Here is a 15228-nt window from a genome sequence, read left to right as displayed (position 1 = left end):
GTGAACTATACATGGATGTACTTTATTGTTTTATTTATGTTTTAAGCTGTCTTTCTTTGAAACATCTTAGCAAAGCATACAGAAAAGATGCACTCTAATTACTCACATTTTGTTTAGACCAGAGAGCAAGAAAGTAAATTATTCTATTCCTCTAGGTAAATTTAATTCATTTATTTATTTGGAAGCACTACTTACAAATCATGATGCAAATAAGAACAGAAAAACAACCCTCAGGGTCATCTCCAAAATAATCAGAAGTAGTGTTGTTTTTATATTAACCTGTGTAATTAACATTTTAAAAAGGAGAATGGTGGAATGGAGCAGTAGCTGTTGCTGGTGTATTAAAATTAAACTTATCATTTTACAGCAGCTTCTTCACATGAAGGTATTTCATTCCTCACTGTAAAATACAGAGTATCTTGTTGGGGGTGAGACAGTGAAAAACATCCTATCTATTGAGGAATCCTGTAGATAACACTGAAAATACAGATAGTTAAGTGCATTGCTGAAAGCAATACCTCCTATTTAATTTCTAGCCAAGAAACATTTTTTAAGTATTAGTCAAAGTTTAATTTAGCAGACACAAACTGGATTTCAATAGGGCTGATATTTGAAATCCTATTTATAGTACAATTGCGATTATTAAAACAAATTAAGAATTCCTTATTAAACTGACCAAGCTGCCCTGGTGCCAGTAGGGCAGTCAATCTGTGCAGCGGTCTTCAAAGTCTTTGGCTGTCCAGGGGACCAATATAAACATAACAATCCCATCTTCTGTACCATGAGATATTACACTCTGTCTCCCTCCAAATGATCTGATTCCCAATACTTTCCTCAAATGCTGAGCTCATACAAGCAGCCAAAGAAGCCATTACATCAACAGCACATTAGGAGCTCAAATGCTGTTGAAAGTTCTGATGAGGGATGTTACCATACAATTCTCTATATTATTATATCTATTATATTCTTGCACTAACTGACCTGGAACATAAACTCCTCTACACTCTATTCTCTACTTTATTTGCCTCGTTTTGTAACCTGTATTTTAACTTGGGTCTTCGCATGACTCATTCAGACTCAGGAGGCTTTGTGCAATGAAGTACTGTACCTGTAGCTGCCCACAAATGAGTCAGTTTAAACCATGAAGCGCGTGTAGTCTGTGATCTGTGCTGGATTTCAACCCAAGTCTCCTTGAATGAACAGTAAATGAACATACCAACTAGATCTCTTGCCTGTTTTCCAAATTCCATGCACTAATAGTGAGTTAATTCAGTAGTCAGCTGTGCCACCAGGAACACATGCAATATTAACACTCAGCCGGTATCATTGCCCTTTACCATTTTACATTTCTGGCTATCCAAGGACTCTGTAGGATGTTCTAAAACATAAAAAACAATGTGACTGCCAATGTGACTTTTTTTTATGGAGTGAACAAAGACAATGCTTTTTTTTATGTCAACAGATAACATCTTAAGAGCCTGCTGATATCACAAGGCATTAAAAGAAGCAGTGTGAGGATATACACAGGGTTCCAAGCAATTTTGAGCTGACTGTCCTCCAGCTAGATTGGGTTGGCCTTCAGTAGTTATTACCATTATTACAATGCCCAAGGTCATTCAAGCTGGACTGAGAACAGATAACCTCAATTTATTACATACAGTAACTCCCAGAATCAAGCTTATTCCTCAACATATACTGTACTACACTGCAAAGCTGAATAATTATACTACAAGTATTGTAATTAGATGCATGCAGCTACTGTATTTCTATCTACCAGCTTACCAAATAAAATAAAACTGAACTGCTCGCAATATATATGTATATTTTAAGCACATCTTTTGAATCACAACATTTATGATTCCTGAAGCAATCATATATTGCAAAAAAGTAATTTCAGATAACAGCAAGCCTATCCCAATATATTTGCATTTTAAGGAAAAATGGAAATTTCATAGAGAAATTTATCAAGCAGCTTCAGTACATTGTATTCTAAGATCAGTAAATGACCAAGGAAGAAATCAGGATAATGCCTTACAGTCTGCGTCACTTTATAAAAGAACACAGCAGATCTAGTCTGATTGCACAACAGGGAATTTCCTAAATTAAAATGTGTTTTTTGTGGTCTGGCTCTATGTATTGTTAAAAACAAAGGCAAAGGAAACAGTAAATACTTAAGGCATCCTTAATAAAGCAGTAAATCATATAAAACGCAGTTCAAAAATAGATTGTGTCCTGTTCAAAAACATCAAAACATAACCCTTCTAGGAATAAAAGGCTGGAAACTAATTTAATTAAATAGATTGAATAATTAGACTTGTCAACGACCCCCCCAGGCCCAACATACATACTCAATTATGCACAGAGTTCGTAAGCCCTTGAAATAAATTGGATATTATGACATTAATGATACAGAAATGGAAGAAGAAATGGATAATGATATAAACCTACCCACCTGAAAGTTATCTTGCAATAAGGCTGATGTGATAATTGAAATAAGATTTAGTGCAAATGTGTGGTGTTGAAAAAATACATTAGCCAATGTGGTATCTATGAAAAGATTATTCTGTGGAGGAGCAACATATATTGGCGAGTTAAGTGACAGCTGTCCCATAACACTACAGTATATTCCTAAGGTGGGAAAATTAAATAGTAATAGTAAATAGTTGTAAATCGTAGATGTGCAGACTAATCATACTTGGTAAAATAGTTTGAAATGCAGGATATCAATGCTCATGTCTGTGACTGTATTTACTGTATGCAGAACTTGAAAGTAAAACATTAAATAAAATGCAATAAAATGTCGCACAAAAGAGGGAGTGACTAAAGAAAATGTATTTAAGGGGCATTTCTCATTAATGTGCGATTTGGGCAGCTGATGCAGGCTGCTTCAGCATTAAAAACAGTCTCTAGACAATCACAAAAGACATTCCCTAATTTACACATGTGCGTGCACGAGTTGAATACACACCTCCATCAGTGTACAAGAGACTAGTGAAACCCTATACTGATGACAAAGGCGGCAGTGTCTGCCGCAGGATAATATACAAAACAGTGCTACAGTACGTACACTAGACACAACCCGCCAGTTCCAGATTTCCTGGGTTTCATTCCAGGTCTCATGCAAGGCTGTGGCTTGTCAGGACTGGTGTGGGAGACCTCTGAGGAAAACGAGGTGGCTGCTGTAAGCGGCTCATCCTTCAGGGCTTTCTAAACCAGCGCCCCCAGCTCACAGAGTCAGATGGAACATTCTGCTGTAGGAGATGCCATCCTTCGGACAGGATGTTGAACCGAGGTCCAGACTACTTGGTCCGTAAAGATACCATGGCATTGTTAATAATGGCTAATAATAGTGTCTTGGCTAAAATCCATTCTGGGTTTATAGACTGTAACCGGCTTCCCTGAAATTTGACCTAAAAGCAAATGGTGAACCAATTTCTCTCACATCTCTACCTGAGCTGTGTAGGAGGGCTGCTGGTGAAGCACAGTGCTGAATATAGTGGATCATCTCTCACACGCTGGGATCCTTCGGGATTAAAATCGCTATATAAATGCAATTATTAATTATTAAACCCTGTACAACTCCACTGAGGGGAGGGTTGTAGCGATGACAAGAGAATCAAAGCCTCTTCCCTGGCACCATACTTGCTTGTGTCAGTGTCGTCAGTGTAATAAAAGCTACCATCTCAGGCTGGAAAAAGTACCCTAAGATTCCAGAAACAGCATTTTCCTGCTCTGCTGGGATTTAGTTGTCTAGAATCCAATTGAACAGGATCATGCAGAGACAATAGCTTGCTCAGTGTCTTAGCTGTGGATGTCACAGCAATACAAACAGTGACCAAGTAAACACACTTAACACAAACAAGGACAAAAGGCCTGTAAATCTTACTGTTTGCTGAAGAGATGAAAAAAATCTTCTGATTCCTAATGGTCGACTGAATCTCAAATTTGTCTACATCAGCTCCTGTAGTGGATATTACTGCTATTTGTTAGAGTGGTTTTCCTCCTTTATTAAAACAATAGTTCTTATTTCTGAAAATCAGAAGAATAACATGAGAAATACTCTTCACAACACTGTAAACACATGTGAGGGTTAAGAAAACACCACACCCAATATTCTTACAGCCCTGAAATTGCTCCAGAGTAAACCCTCCAACTGTTGGATTAAAATGGACAGAAAAGTGGATTTGTGCCTTCACAAAGAACACGATAAGACCTTTTTTAACATGTCTTTCAGTAGACTAGAAAAATGAAATATCTAGGCCTTCACAGTAATTATTATTGCTTGAATATTAATGTGTATTATTAATAGTGTATATTATTCACCACATAGAATGATGAAAATATATTGAATTTTTAGCTATATTTGTTATATTTGTTTGTTAAATTGACATTATTGACTGTTTTGACATTGCATACTTTTGTTTATATTTTTGGTTAACACAAAGAATTCTAGAATTCTTCATTTCTTATTAATTTTAGATAGATGCTCTGTCACACATATTCACAAATTTATGTTAATTTATACTATATTTACATATAAAAAAACTTTATATTAATAGAAGTAAAATATACAGTATGAAAATAAGTAACATCTTGTGATGCTCACCAGTTTTGTCTTTTTTTCAGTAGAAGTCTCCTTAAATGTCTGTTTGTAAATCTATTTAAATGCACTGGTAACAGCAGTATGTGTTGTAATATACGGAGGAGAAAAAAAATATCACTGCAATTTTAATGTAATCACATTTTTTGCTCACTTGTGGAGAATACAACACTTTACTGCCCCCTGGTGTTTGACCACATGATACACAAATGCAAAAAGTATTGGGGAAGTAAGGTGACAGTCACCATAAAAACCAGGTGTCTTCTTCACAGTCAGTCAGTTCCAATGAAAACAGGGAGGAATCTGAGAGATTGGCAGATACTGGCAGGAATAACCTGTATGGTTGCCAATAGCAAAGCAGTCAGGCAACAAAACACAAACACCAGTAGAAATACAGTGTCTTCTCTGCAAAGACCTGTCAAAATATGATTCCATACCACTATGTTAGAAGACTAATATTGCCTTCTCAAAAACACTGAAAATCTCATGTGTATCTTCAGTCTGTATTTGAAAGGTACTGTATAAAGCCTAAATAACTTTTGTGCCCTTTTGCTTTCTTTAGGAGAATGGCTTTCTATAAAGAAAATATTCTTATTCTGTAGGCACGTATGTTAAATGATAAAAATAAAAACATACATTTTCTTTTGTGTGCTAAATCAAGAAAGGCATAACTGTGTTCACCTTGATGAAATATCATGAAGGTGATAAAAGCCATCAATTATTAATGCTCACATAAATGACTTTGAGACAAAATGTCCTTAGGTATTTCTGAATTTTCCATTGTGGTAGAGTTTCAGTCTGAGCTTTTCATATTTATACGTATAAATGTGGTGGGTTTTGACCACAGGACAAACTAGAGGTCAAGCTGTGAAATAGATTTGTCATCAGCCCACAATTTTTATGATTGATGAGATGAAATTTCTACGGTACACCATCTTCAGTCCTAATGGATCCTAAGGTGGAGCACACAACATGCCTGTTCAATCGCTGCAGCTGTATCCACCCAACTGCAGGCAGACAGATATTTATGGGGACTGCAACTGCACAGATGACACTTGCATTACTCCCACTGCATTATTTAATTAAGTTTCATCGTACCTCTGAAACTGAATTCTGATTCTCTGTACTGACTCACAAACTGTGACATGCCAAGTTTCCTTTGTTATGGAAGCTAAGAAAAGCTGCCTGCCCCTCTGAAATCTTCAGAAGGTCAATTCAGAGAAGTCTGAGTGGTCTCAAGTGACAGGCACCAGCTCAAAACAACACCTGCCTCCAAGACGCATTGTTGAAACATCACAGGTTTTGAAAAGATAATGCTTCCTTTTGTTGACACTACTGAATTACTCATACACAAACATACTAGAAACAGAGGCCCAGGAGTCTTGCCCTTTTGTGTCTCACCATGAGAACAGCATTCCACCAAACAATCATCTTCTACAAAACAGACAGGACAATTAATAAAGCTTCAATAAACAAGTCTTCGAGGAAGATTTGCTCAGACCTTTCCTGAACATTTTCGTGACCCCTGTGTCCCACAATATAGAGCAAAGGTCCAGATGCACACAGATCTTTGCCCTCTGTAGTACAAACTGTGACAACAGTCCATTAGCAGCTGGGAGCAGGTGTGTATTATGCCACCTTGTGCCCGTTTGCAATCTGATTAGTTCAAGGGATCAAACACACAGTAACAAGCAACCACATCCAGCTGGTGAATATGATTTTCATAAGCATTGCCCCATTGCTTAAAAGCAGTGTAAATCCATCTCTGTGAAAACCATGGATTCAAATCAGAGGACCAAAACCGAAATGATTTAATGTCCATATTTAAATAGTGAATTTGATCAGGAAGCTTCAGAACATTGTTTATTATAGTATTATCTCTTTTTTAACAGGACTCAGAGGCTCATTGCTGTTTTCATTTCAATTGTTATAGGAAGGAGTAGGAAAAAGACAAATCATGATAAAATGCCAGATTAAAAATGTAGTATACATTCTATGTACATAAATCACAACATTTACTTCAAATAAACACACTGATAATTCAGATCAATAGCCTTATCATGCGTATTATAGAAAGTTTTAAGCTTTTAGACAAACGTAGGAGTACAGTTGAGCCATCAGTTTCCATTGAAGAAAAAATAAGACATGTGACGTACCTTTAGATGATCAGACCTCAATCTTGACAAGAAAATATGTTTCTTTCTAAGAATCTGAACTCCCACTCTCATTTAAGAACCTCGTCTCACATCTCTTTGTCAGGGCTGAGTGGCTGAACCTTTTTATTTTCTTTAAATCATCAATATATTGTACACTTACTTTCTTAGCAGACACTTGGAAAGCCAAATTAAATGGTCACTTCAAGATATGAACCCAAGACAAGGAAAAGCATGATTGCGGTGTGATTGCTGAATCATGCTTGTTACCTCCTGGCAAAGCAACCACATCTTTTCATTTCTAAGTCAAAAACAAACTTGAATTTTTTAAAGCATACTGTAGATTAATGTTATCCTAAACAGTAAAGTAATATCTAATTTGAAAATTAGATAATATTTTACAGAGCACATACAGTAAAGTATATGGTATTTTATTAATAGAAAATCAAATTATTGCAACCTGAAACACATGATATTGCTCTCAAAGACTTCTAATTTTTTTCATGACTGACCATGCAAGCTGAAAAGAGGAAATGATGAGAGGACAAGCACCAGGCTGTGCTGTAAGCATTCAGAACTCAAAGCAAAAAAGTACTCACGGTCATTGCACTGAGTGCCAGCATAGGACGTCATGGAACAGTCACAGGTATAGTTCTCCCATTGCTGAATGCAGATGCCCATGTTACCACAAGAGTCCTCTTGACAGGTGGTGCTGGGGCCTATGAGGACAAGCAAAGAAACAAAATAGCAAGACAACCCACTACCACATGTGGGGCAAAGTCCCATGCAAAATGCACCTTATCTGTCATGCACTTCTTTTTTTAAAGAAAGAGCATTCCCTCCCAGGGGGCTTAGAAATACTTCTGAAAAGATAAAAGTGCAACTCTACTGACCAGAGCAGTTCACAGTCTGAGACCTGTCAAATCCATACAATTATAAAAATAAGTAGTGCTTACCCTCCCCTTACTAATAATGAAAAAAGAAAAACAGAAACAGTCCATCATGTAGAGATACTGTATGGTCTTTTCACAGGAATACAAATCTGCCCACTTTAGTGAAATGTGCATATACAGTACTGCAATCTGTTTTTGAAAGAGTCCAAACTAGAATTTGGAACCAGGTGTGGGAAGATGTGCATTACCTGAGTGTTATACTCCCCCTCACATCCCAGCCTAATTTATTCACTAAGAGGGAATGCAGAAAGCATGGCGAAAAATGAAATTCAGTTAAAAATACCTCCTCAAAAGTTGCAGATAACCATGTGAAAAAAACAAGATAACTGCAGATAAACTACGTACTGAGTTTAAATGCAATTGTCTTATGGAAAAATATAAAAACAAAATTAGAAGGCTGAAAGAGCATTTATTGTGTAATGCATAGTGCACTAAAATACATTTAATTTCTTCCAATCTATATGTCTCACTTCCTGAAATATTTTAAGTAACATTTGCAAGTTCTTAATAATACATCAAAAATGTCATGAAGACTTAAGTGCTGAATTTAATTGTGAAACAAACAGCTTCAGATTCCTTGATTCCAGTTAAACAGAAGTTAATATGAATTAACTTCTTATGATCTTGGGCCATCTTATGACAATAGTAAATTCAGTGATTTAACATCTTCTATGATTTTCTTTTAGTAACATATATTTATTATATACCGTATACTGTATATACAGCATCCATGAAATGATAGGAAAATTGGAGAATTACACAATATACAGTAGATGAGGATCAACATAATCCTAAAAGTAACTTAATACAGGTACAGCAATGGATAAATAGAGCATATACAGTATGACACATACTGTACCTGTATATTAGATAGATAATTCTACAATATTGAGGAAAAAACTATGTATTAGTCCAACCATTTTCTAAGGACTTTATCCAATACAGGATCACGGAGGAGCCAGAGCCTATCCCAGCAAGCAACGGGCCAAAGGCAGCATACACCCTGGGCAGGATCACAGGGCACACACAGACACAGACACAGACACAGACACAGACACAGACACAGACACAGACACAGACACAGACACAGACACAGACACAGACACGCACACACTCACACCAGGGCACCCAGGAACAATCAAACAGGGGCTTCACTCACCTAACTAGAAATTCCTAATGTAATCTAACAACTACCATTATTCACAACCAGATTGCTTTCTTTACTACTGTCCATATCAGCTGTGTATTTCTCGACAGTAACCCCTCTACTCCTCTAGGACAAGGCTGTCCACCAGTTGAGGACAGGAATCATGGGAATCTGTGGCTGAGTGTCCCAGGCGGCAGCACAAGGCTGAGGGAGCACCTTTATTATGATACTGTATGTGGGAAGGTGAACCTTGAGACTCTGAGCGTAGTAAAGAAATATGATTTTAAACCCAATGCTGGAAAGCTTAGCGACTTATTCCAATACATAAAAGACAGAACATAATAAAATGAAATTGTAAAAATAATCACAATTATTTATATGATGTGTATTTTTTGCTTATATCTATCTATCTTCATTAACAATGTGAACTGTTTTATTTGTTAAATCTAGTATTCTAGAGGTAGTCAGAGGCACAACACATGTAAAAAATCTCATTTCAGGAAGTGAACCATTTTAAAAAGTAGCATTTCAGAATTGACACAAAACATTACACAGGGCAGCTTTCAGTCATGGTCAGAATGGAATTGAACCTTCTACCTTGTAGGTCAGCTTTGGTGAATTCAACTTTGTTAGCAAAAGAACAGAAAAGCGAAAAAATAACAAAGGTTAGTATGTGATTAATGGTGTTAATAAAGACTCTGCTTTACTAACAGGCATGCTTGGTTCATGTCAATTTGAAGCCTTTTCTGGAGCTACATTTTGACTCATGACAGCACACAAACAACATACAACAATCACTAATGTGTTAACAAGAGAACACAAAATTAAATCTAAAGATTAATGAAAGATGTGGAAATGATTTGGTTTCTTTAAAAATGCAGCATAGCCCTTCCTAAATGAAATGTACTGTAATTTGTTTGGAGAACAGGGACTTCTGGACATTGAAAATTTTTAAAGAACTGTCACCCAAAAAAGGGCTACTGCATACTTTAACATACAGTAGGTTTTGTGATCAATGTCATAGATGGCTTTTAGTATGTTAAAAATATAGAGAGTAAAATGTAATTACAAAAGAGAAATAAACAGCAAAATGAAACCACATTTCACTTAAAGCACAATCAAAAATGTGAAAGAATCTCAGATGCTACTGTAATTTGAATTAGAAATATATATTTTCATACAATATACCCCAGAAATGTAATCATATGACTTGTTAAAATAATATGAGAAAAAAAGAGTGCTGATTTTTCTAAGTCGTACTGTATCCTGCCCAAAACACAGATCAACTGCAAAGTACTGCAGATGTAAAAGGTACAGAAACAAAACTATGGAAGAGGGAGATTTCATTATTCTCACAACCAAGGGTGAAGCTACTGTACGTGACCATCACACACTGGCTGGTCAGGACATAAGGGTGACCTGCTGCTCAAGTCCTTGATGGGCATCTTTCCTGTGTCCCGGCTGCAGGCTGGTGCAGACTCCTGTGACCCAGGCCACTGGGGTGTGCTGACATGGGGAGCCACATGGTTTTTTAAAGGAAACATGCAGATCCACGACATCTGATGGTGGACTAATTTCAGGCATCTTGCTGCCTTGACAGAGCTTCTGGTTTGAGTCACTTTGGCAAAAGTCACAGAAATCGCTCTGCTTCCCCACGTCAGTCAAATAGCGAGTGTCTTTGTGAAGAGCATCCAAGGGGCAGCTGTAACTACTGTATACTGCAGAGCCGTACAGGGTGATTCGCCAGCATTCACTCGCTGCGATTCAGACACGGCATGTTGACCTGGGGTTTCACTGCCAGCCTGCGGGTTCAAACTTTACATCTGGATTTTATTTCTTTTCGTTAAGTCAGGGCGCTAAGACGTAATAAATTGAAGTTCATTGCCTATCTTCTCCAAGCACGTCATCCAATTTCTAGACTAATGTGAGTTACAATGATTACTTTATGAAAGACATCATTCTAGCTCAACTAGACAGTACATACAGCAATTTATAGTGTAGTACAATGTACTGTACATATCATATATTTTTTATTCTGTTTAGTTATTCTTATAATATGCTAGTATTCTGTGTACAATCCATATCATTCTACAGCAAACCATACAAATACAAGGGCGTAGATATGAATACAGTACACAGAGTAACAGAGAAAGTCCAAACAGCTCTAATTTTGTACTCATGCTTCCATTCTGACATATAGAATCCCTAGTTAATAGTTTTATGAAAATATTTAGTGAGGACTGCTGCTTGTAACAGCAAGTTCTGTAAGTACATTTTAAGTGTACCCTACATTGCTCAAATACCCTCAAAGACTACCTTTGTAAGAATTTCCACAGTGCTCTCAAAATTGAGATAAATCCACCAGCCCCACCTGGTGCCTCTGCTGTCTTCCTGCAGTCCAACTGTAATTCGAGCCTCTGCATCTCTTCATTCCAGGAAGCTCCAATTGTCACTTGCTATTATAACTTAATGAACGACTGACCTAAATCCTCAAATAATAATGTAACAAAAGTGATCTAGTCCAGGGAGTAACCTTGGTGCAACCTTTTCAATGCTACAAATAATTATGAAGTCTTGCTTAATACTACTAATAACTGGAACCGTTTCGATGAACTCGACACTGTTATTTTAACACACACTGTAAGATGCATTGAACTTCTCTGGAAAAATAAAATTAAATTTACAAAGCATAGATGCCGTTTGTTACCAAGATTTCATTATTGCTCACATTAGCAGAGTAGCATGAAAAGTATATTAATAATCATTCAGCTATTTTCCACAGCAATTAATTCAGCTTCCAACTTGCTGTTTGCTTTTTAATACTCAAGCACCAAAACACACATCAGTAGACACACTAATGCTCTACATACTCAAATCCAAATAATTTATTTTAATTGGTGCAACATTTCTTTATTAACAAATGTCACTTAAGAGGGATGTTTATAAATATCTTTTTCTTCATAAATATCTGATGATCAAAGCAAATGAAAGACAAAACAAATGTTATAAACAAACAGCTGTTTAATTTATTCTAAAATGTAGATACTGTATGTCGATTGAAGAGTCACAGCACATTAGAATTGTCTTTCTCTCTTAAAGGAGGGTAATTTTAAACTTCTATTCTCTAACACATGAAACAATGTACTGTATTTTGGTTTTCAAAATCCCTTCATGACATACTGAAGACATACTGAACATTTTATTTTCTGGAGCCTTCAAAGAGAACACAACATTTCTAAGAAATTTAACGTAGATTATTTCTCAAAACAAATTTAGAAATGTAAAAAAAAGAAAGATAAATGCAACATACATGATAAACATAGCACAGCAATCAATTTGAAAAACTGGGCCAATTTGATCAAAACAGAAAAGGTATGAATAAAATTTAAAACAGTGAAAGATTACATTACACACACAAGCATACAGCTGAGAATGGCTGTGAAGAATTGAAATAATGCAGATGTTTTGATGAGTCTGGAAGTAACAAAATTCATTTTAAAGAAGACTAAAAAACAAACCACCCAGATCATCAAACTCACAAAAAATAATGTTTGCTTCACAGTGTTAACCAACAATTCATTTTCTAACAACACTTACTGTATTACAAATGCGAAAACAAAACAAAAAACAAATGGGAAATGCAGAGGCTAAAGAAAAGAGAAGATCTTCCTTCGGGAATTAATATAGTACGTATGAAATGACAATGACATTACAGATCAGAAAGTAAACGGTACATAAAAAACTTTTGGCATCTCTGAATAACTACAATATTGTTCAATATTCTTCTTTGTAACTAAAATAATGTTTTTACAAATATATATATGCGGTATATTTATCAGATGAGAAAGAGATTTTGCAAACCATGAGAATCTAAATATAATGTTCAGCAGATGGTTTAAAGTGATTGATGAGAGCCCATCAATTATGGAGAGGAAGAAACACTTTCTTTAGTAAGAGATTTTTACTTCATTTATACTAGATAATCAAGGGTATGTTGTGGCCATTTATATTTCTAAACACAATTTAAGTGAATTACAAAGGAAAGGCAGAACATTGTTGCCATTTCAGCTACAGTCTACAGAAACTTCAAAAGAAAGAAAGATTCAAAAACATAAAGAATTGCCAAAAACTCTATATTTTGTAAGCATGCTGCTTCATAACTCATTATCCTTACAAAATTCACTTTCTAAAAAAAAAGTAACAGAAATAAAAGAGATGCCTTTAGCCAATTCACCAAGAGAGAATTTAATCTGCAAACGTGATGTTAATGTTAGCAGTTTTAACAGGAGTATGTTCAGGACCAAAACTCTCTGAAAGCAACTGTGTTTGGGTCTGGATCTACATAAACTTTTCCCTTTTCTAAACTAATGATGCCGATTAATTTGGGTCAGCCGATAAAAGTGCTTTTGAAGCACTTTAAGATTTTAAATCCTAAAAGTACTTTAGAAATGGCTATATTACTATAAATTTAAATAATAATTAGAACCTTACAACAGCTTTTAAGTAAAACGTCAGCAGATGTTTTAAAAGTACAGCTCACCACAGCCCTGTCCTATGTTTGTGGCAGCAGAACACACACAAACAGTTCAATATGATTTGTATTTATGAGATCGCTGGCTTTTCATGTAAAATTCATGAGCCAAAGTGTCTGATGAGGTTACGAAATATACAAGGTGAATTTATCATTTTACAAAAGGGACATTCCCTGAATCAGAGGTTTTACAGAGGGTATTCCCCTTAAAGGGCAAAATAAGTAAAATGTTTTTTTCAGTGTTTTCCTTTCTATTATTAATTCAAAATGTTTTATAGAACATCAGTAATATCAATATTTTCTATCTTAAAATTTTCAAGATCTCACTGTACTGTAGCTCTACCAGGACAAAGGCAACTGTAAGATTATGTGAGTTTCTGCATGATCTTAGTGCAGACTTTGTTCATTACAGCTGGCTTTATACTGTTTAAAAACACAACATCTAATATATCTAATACATCCTATAAAGGAGTGAACACAAAAAAAAAAACAGATGGTCTGTGATTAAGGATGTTTTTTCATTTCAGTTTAAATAGCATATACGTTACCATTACGCATTCCAGATTTTTACAGTTAAGAATTCTCTCTATATGAATTTTATGTTTCGCAGTTAAGATGATCTTTAATTTATTCTAAGATTTATCCAAGTAAATTAAGAAGTGATTTAAATGTTTAATTTGGAAAAATCACAAAGCTTTGCTTATAACAATATACTGAAAGAGGGTTCAGATATTTGGACAAACCCTATACTGTAACTGGAACATTTTTTATTTACAACAACTGGAAAGCAGTAAATCTACGCCTTATACTGTATATGTACTTAACAGGATGGATTAGAAACAAAATACAAAAATATTTTTACCACATATCTGCACATACAGGTCAATAGGAGCTAATACCAGTTTGGACTTTAACAGCAAATAACTATTCTACTTGTTGTACTGCAGCTGTCGACACCCTAATGAGTCAGGTGCACAAGATGTCAATAAAAGTTCGCTTTCAGATCCCCTCTGGAAATCAGGAGACACTCTGTAACTTGAAATGTTTGCACCAGGCCAGTGATCGTTAGTGCCAGCTATACTTCTGTAACACTGCAGGAGAGATGGTCGAGTGGGGACTTGCTTGAATGTGCACTGGCTGTGAAGGAACAAGTACAGGTTATTTCCGCACTGAAAAACAGAAAGGAAAAACACATTTCAGCTGCTGGGCCATCTTTGGCTGCCACCTGTTGTGGTTATTGTCGTTACCTTTAAGAAGGTGAACCACTGTGTTTCTCCTTTCTGTATTTTCAGTGTGGAAACATCCGTGCATGCTCCCCCGCCTACAAATATTTTATTGTGGTTCTACAAGACTGGAGCGGGTGTCCACCAGGGACCCTGAGCACAGAAGCCCTGCCCCTGCCAACAGCGGATGGCAGGACAGCTTCAGCCCACAGCTTCAGCAAAGGTGGCCGCTAGCAGGGCGAGGACAACGGACCGCGAGATGTGAGGCCGGGAGGAGGAGGAGCTGCTGTTGGAGTTCATGAGGAAGAACGGACTGCCCGACTTAGAGCTGGTAAAGCCTGTACCTTCACATCCGCGCTCAATCTGCCCGCTGCGGTACAGGGCATCGTTGATCAGGTCCGGGAGGCGTCCGTTCAGGTCCACAGAGGCCAAGCACCCCTGGAACCCGTCCCGGGAGGCCACCAGCTTGGGCAGGTTGCTGTACATGCCCTGCCCCAGCCCAGCTATGTACAGGTCACCTTGAGGGGAAAAACACCACAGAGTCCTTGGTAATGGGATAAAACACCTGTCCCTCTGTCTGGACCAATTCCATCAAATCCGACTAAAATTCACGTTCCTGGT

At 36.6% G+C, this 15228-nt stretch overlaps 1 protein-coding gene across 50 annotated transcripts in view; it reads right to left on the bottom strand.

The window, feature by feature from the left end:
* nrxn3a (neurexin 3a) overlaps nucleotides 1-15228 on the bottom strand; it is a 387994-nt gene that overhangs the window by 230364 nt on the left and 142402 nt on the right. For 32 of the 50 annotated variants that reach the window (XR_001478764.2, XR_001478767.2, XR_001478766.2 and 29 more), the window contains 2 exons: nucleotides 14952-15125; nucleotides 7353-7472 (listed from right to left, as the gene is read on the bottom strand). Coding sequence is in view for 44 of the 50 variants with exons in the window: in XM_015350367.2 (XP_015205853.1) it covers nucleotides 7353-7472; nucleotides 14952-15125 (294 nt within the window). In the remaining 6 variants the exon portion in view is untranslated. Of the gene's footprint in view, nucleotides 1-7352; nucleotides 7473-9450; nucleotides 9478-14951; nucleotides 15126-15228 lie in introns of all 50 variants that reach the window. The other 18 variants (XR_001478762.2, XR_001478763.2, XR_001478765.2 and 15 more) reach the window with 1 other exon arrangement.

Source organism: Lepisosteus oculatus, chromosome 8 (genome assembly GCF_040954835.1).
Source record: "Lepisosteus oculatus isolate fLepOcu1 chromosome 8, fLepOcu1.hap2, whole genome shotgun sequence".
NCBI classification, from domain to species: domain Eukaryota; kingdom Metazoa; phylum Chordata; class Actinopteri; order Semionotiformes; family Lepisosteidae; genus Lepisosteus; species Lepisosteus oculatus.
Note: the sequence above shows the minus strand (reverse complement) of the source record. Positions and strands in the feature narration are given on the sequence as shown.